Here is a 4771-nt window from a genome sequence, read left to right as displayed (position 1 = left end):
GTGATCCTTGGACTGGGTCACGGAAACGTTGGGGTTATTCCTTGCCCTTTTGGAAGGGAGCATCGGCTTAGAAGAATCCCCTTCAACAGCATCACCAACAGAAGAGTGTGGGCTTTTTTTCGACTTTGCCAAACCACCACCAGTAGCATTAGGCTATCCAAAAAAAAATTGTTAGGAAACAAAAAAAAATTGTTAGGAAAATTGTTAGGCAATTTTCTTCTCGAAAACAAAAAAGTGAACAAAATTAAGATAAACATACCTCTTGACTGTCAACCTGTTGTACATCAGCAGCTCTTGGAGATTTAAGAAGCTCTGGCGGCCATGATTTGTTTGCCTAATAAGATGGGGACGATATATTTCAGGGACAAAACATGATCAAATGAGGTTTGGTTTTCCAATGGGAAATAATTATACCTCCGCCTGTACTACAGCTTCCTCATCTTGCCCTTCCTCGGGATCAGATCCTCCATGACTCCCATCACTACTCTCGTCTCCCATAATTTGGTTTTCGTCCCCCGACTGAGACTTGGTCTCTACAACAACATCCTCGACAGCAGTCTCAGACGCACCAACAGACTTTTCAATTACATCTTCTTTTCTCTCCTCACAATCAACAATAACATCGACGTTTTCAGACCCACCACCAGATTTCTCAACATGGACCTGTTAAATAGGTTATTAGAAGAATGGATCATATCCATGGAAAGACAGAAATATATGTTTGCAGAGCAACAGACAAACCTGGTCTGTATCTTCGCCATCCTCAGATTCTTCAGTTTCCTCGTTCTCTATATCTTGATGAGGCGTTTGGAAGTCGTTGGGCTTGAACAAGTAAAGAAGAAAAGAAATTAAAAAAAAAAGAAAATAAATAAACAATTTCTCAAGACTTTATTTTAACTTACGTTGTGATCATCTACAACCATCTCGTTGTGGAAGTCGAAACTAACACAATCGAGATTTGTCTAGGGTTTTATTTTAGGGATACGATAAATGTGAATTCTCAAAGAACGACAGAATCAATTGATACCAAAGATGGTGTTCTTGATATTATTAAGGAAAAGATGACTTTGATCGTACAAGAGTTTGATCGTAATGAAAAAGATGTTTGTGCTGTGAGAGCTTTTTGTAGTGCAAATTCTAGAGCGATATTGCTTGCCTTCTGCGAGAGCCTTGAATCTCTTTATATAGGGGTGATAAACCGCCTCTCCAGCGATATTCTCGGAAGATTTCCATTTATCTTGAAGTCGGTGTAGAATATCGCGGATCAGGATAATTTCCTTATTCTTCGGAGTTTTTTGGAAGATTTCCTGATTTAAGTTGATCCTTCGTGATTCTTCCTTATCATTTCCGGGTTTATCGGAAGTGATCCTTCTTGTTCGGAAATGATGCCTTGCTTGGAAATGGTACTTTGAAAGCGAATATTTACTAAGTCTTTACCTCGGGCGATGATGAAGACTTCACCTCGGAGAAACTTGTGCAATCGGCTCGGGTACACAGGAAGGACTGGCTCGGGCACTCTAGGATGGCTTGTTCGGGTATCTCCGAGGCGATGGGCTCGGGTATACTAAATCGATTAGATGGATAACCCGAGGTAAATGATGCGATGCCCCGGGGTGATCACTGAAAGACTCCCGAAGTGTTCTAAGTCTGGCTCGGCGCCAAAGGATGGAATCCGACCCCAACAGTTAGCCCCCCAGCTCGTTAGTTTGGAGAACCAAGCGTGACGAGCTTTATGACAATTAGGCCGAGCCGTTTACTTTGGACAGTTCGGTCCCTTTAAAGTTTTTGGCAATTCGAATTCCTCTGTCGTTTCATCTTCTCTTGGCGTGTGACGGTTGGGATTCCTTCTTGAGAAGTGGAAAGGTCCTTTCGCTGATTCCCGAGATTCATGCGGATGCGAAGTATCCTCCTCACTTCGTGCGTGCCCGACGCGCCTTAGACGCGGATACGATGTGTTTTATTTGGCTCGTTCGTACCCGACGCGCCCAAAATCTCTATAAATGTTATGTCTTCGACTCATTCTTTCATTTCGCAACTGCAAAGGAAAATTTTCAAGGTTCGTTCTCTTCTCTCTCTGATCTTGAGTTCTTGCATTTTCTACTTCTTCCGTTATACTTCCGTCGTATCGCCACCGTCATTAGATCTAGGTTGATTTCTCCGACCTGTCAAGCTTTGTTCCTCCGATCAACTTCTTCAATCTCCCGAGCCAAAAAATATCTCTCTCTGATTCCAGTGATTCGCCCCGAGGCGACACTCATCTCCCTGTCTACAAGAGAAAGATGGTCTGGAGTTCTTCGAGCGACCTCGAGGAGGATACCACGGACCGTCAGATCGAATTGTACCGTGGTAGTGATGCAGAGTCGGCTTCACGGGAAGAAGACCCGAGCCGTTTCATCGCTCGGGAAGACGCGATTGCAGATGTGGCTTGGGATCAGGATTTGCCTGATGATCCCGAGGCGATTTTAAATAGGAGGGGGATACATCCACCGGCAGTTGGCGAAGCTGGAATCTCATGCTGGCAAAATGCCCCCGAGGCGCCTCTTCTTCCTATTAAGGCCGAGGAGGTTCATTATGACTCTGACGAGGCGGCCAGGTTGCTTCAAGCTAGAGTTCAAGCAGCCAAGGGTCAACAGAAGAGGAAACGAGCCAAGAAAGCTAGGAAACCCGATCCCCCGGGTTCTACCTTATACACGGAGGATTCCCTTCGGGATCTCAAGGCCCGGTTCGGTTTTAGCGAGGGGATTGAACTAAGACTTCCAACTCCGAATGAGCGAGCAGACGATCCGCCCGAGGGGTTTTTCACCCTTTACGAGGGGTTCTTCTACCATTGCTATCTTTGGCTTCCAATCCCGAGGCCGATTTTGGCGTTTCTGTGGTCGTACAAGATTGCTCTATCCCAGATAACGACCCGAGGCCTGCGGCATCTAGTGAGGATTCTAGTCCGAAGTATTGAGATGGTCAATATTGTCGGCCTTAGCCACTTGAGGAATCTCCTGGAGATCCGGTGCATACCAGGCCCTGTTGAGAGATTTTACATATCTCCGAGGCCAAATAGGAGGGTTATCGGTGGTTTCCCGAGCAAGGATGAGAAGTACACCGATAACTTCTTCTACGTAGCCTTAAATGAGTATAGTGTCCACGAGGACTACTTAGGGAAAGTTGTTGGAAAGTGGAGACAAATCGGTACTACGCCCGAAGCCGTATTTGCTGTTTTGTTTTGCTTTAACCTTTTTACTGACCGTTTTTCTTGTTCATGCAGATCGGAACCCGTCGTTTCTCGAAGACGTTCCCGAAGGTTTTCTAGATCTCCACGACGAACTAATTGCTCGGAAGTGCGATTGGACAAAACACTTCTCCCAGGAAAGAATTGAGAGAGCCTTGCGTTTGCTGCACGGAGCCCCCTGCCAGTCTTCTTCCGAATCATCCGATCATCGCCTAGATCATCTTATCGAGATACAGGGCGCTGCGCAGTCTCTGATAGCCAGGAAAGCTGCTGAAAAGAAGGCGGCTAAGGAAAAAGCTGTTTTGGAGGCAAACTTCAGACCTCCTACTCCTCCCGAGGCCAACCCTGAGGTCGTTGTTGGTGCCGAGGCAACTGATGAAGCTCGGGATATGGTTTCGATCGTTCCCAAGGTGGCCGGGCATATCTCCCCTACGACCGATGTCCCGGAGGTGGTAGGGGCTCTGGGTTATTGCTGCTCCAGCCACCGAGGCGAAATCCAAAACTAGGGGAAAAAGACCCCGAGGTGATGGCTCGGGAGTTCCTAGGAAGGAAAAAAGGAGTCGTAGCGAAACTCCAGTGTACAAGGACAAGATCGCTTCGGCGAATTTTGTCGCTTCTTGCTCGGGTCCGCCACTGTCTGCTCCCGATGCCTTGTTGGAGGCTCAAAACTACCGTGAAACCGCTGCTGGATTTCTGAAGGTATCATCGATCTGTCCCTGACGTATTTTACTATTGTTTCCATATTTGCTTGCTAATGATTCTCGTTCTATTTCAGGCCTTCCATTCGATGAATTCCATGGTTCGGGCTTATGATTTTGGAGCTCGGAAGTCCGAGCTGGCCCGTGAGAGATCGGAGACATCCCGAGCTGAGGTCGAAGCTAGGTTGTCCGAGGCGATCGCGGCTAAACAAGAAACTGAGGCGTTGGCCAAGGCCGAGAAGGTGGAGCGATTGAAAGCTTCTGAGGATAGCCTGCGGACTCAGAGAAAGCTCGAGGCCAAGGTTGCACGCCTTCATCGGTTATTTACTGAAGAGAAGGCTCTCCGGGAGAAGGAGATTGTCAGAGAACGGAGGGCAGCCAAAAGGGAGTTTGCCGAGAAGGTCAAGGCTATCGAGGCGAAGATGGACCAGTTCGGGAAGGTATCCACGCGCTACATGTACTTGGTGCAAGCGCGGGCCAATGCCGAGCTGATAGCCGAGCTGGAGGAAGGGAAAAAGGTGGAGGATGAGAAGGCCGAGGTCCTTCAATGGACGGCTGAGTATGGGGACGCCGAGGATGAGTACGTCCGTCTTGGGACCGAGCTGCGAGAGGACTTGAAGCTTCCTCCGGTTTCCCCGGACTCTGTCGACGATAGCTTCGGGAACCGTTCGATCGAGGGTGCCACGGCTGCGATAGGCGTTGCCGACCAGTCGGATTCGAACCGAGGTACCAAGGTAGCTCAAGTTTCGCCGGTTAACCAAGATTCGATCTGATCCCGAGATGTCTTTTTATTCTCTCTTTTGCCCTTTTTTGTAAGATGCTCCGGATGGATGAGGGTAAGCTCTCTCGA

The 4771-nt window shown here is 47.9% G+C and overlaps 1 protein-coding gene across 1 annotated transcript; it reads left to right on the top strand.

Annotated features, from left to right (window-relative positions):
- Nucleotides 1–1549: 1549 nt before the first annotated feature.
- LOC110225941 (uncharacterized protein At3g60930, chloroplastic-like) lies at nucleotides 1550–4694 on the top strand. The gene is made up of 4 exons (XM_021016362.1): nucleotides 1550–1559; nucleotides 3440–3615; nucleotides 3680–3922; nucleotides 3999–4694. The coding sequence occupies exons 1-4, from the start codon at nucleotides 1550–1552 to the stop codon at nucleotides 4692–4694; spliced, it is 1125 nt and encodes a 374-aa protein (XP_020872021.1).
- Nucleotides 4695–4771: the final 77 nt, after the last annotated feature.

The sequence above is a fragment of the Arabidopsis lyrata genome (genome assembly GCF_000004255.2).
Source record: "Arabidopsis lyrata subsp. lyrata unplaced genomic scaffold ARALYscaffold_235, whole genome shotgun sequence".
NCBI classification, from domain to species: domain Eukaryota; kingdom Viridiplantae; phylum Streptophyta; class Magnoliopsida; order Brassicales; family Brassicaceae; genus Arabidopsis; species Arabidopsis lyrata.
This window is presented reverse-complemented; position numbering and strand designations above follow the sequence as displayed.

Bases quoted from the DNA above. Each gene is read 5' to 3' on its own strand.
- LOC110225941 (XM_021016362.1), top strand. The intron at 3,616-3,679 runs GTTTCGATCGTT...CGGAGGTGGTAG, and splicing joins CTGATGAAGCTCGGGATATG to GGGCTCTGGGTTATTGCTGC. The intron at 3,923-3,998 runs GTATCATCGATC...GTTCTATTTCAG, and splicing joins CCGCTGCTGGATTTCTGAAG to GCCTTCCATTCGATGAATTC.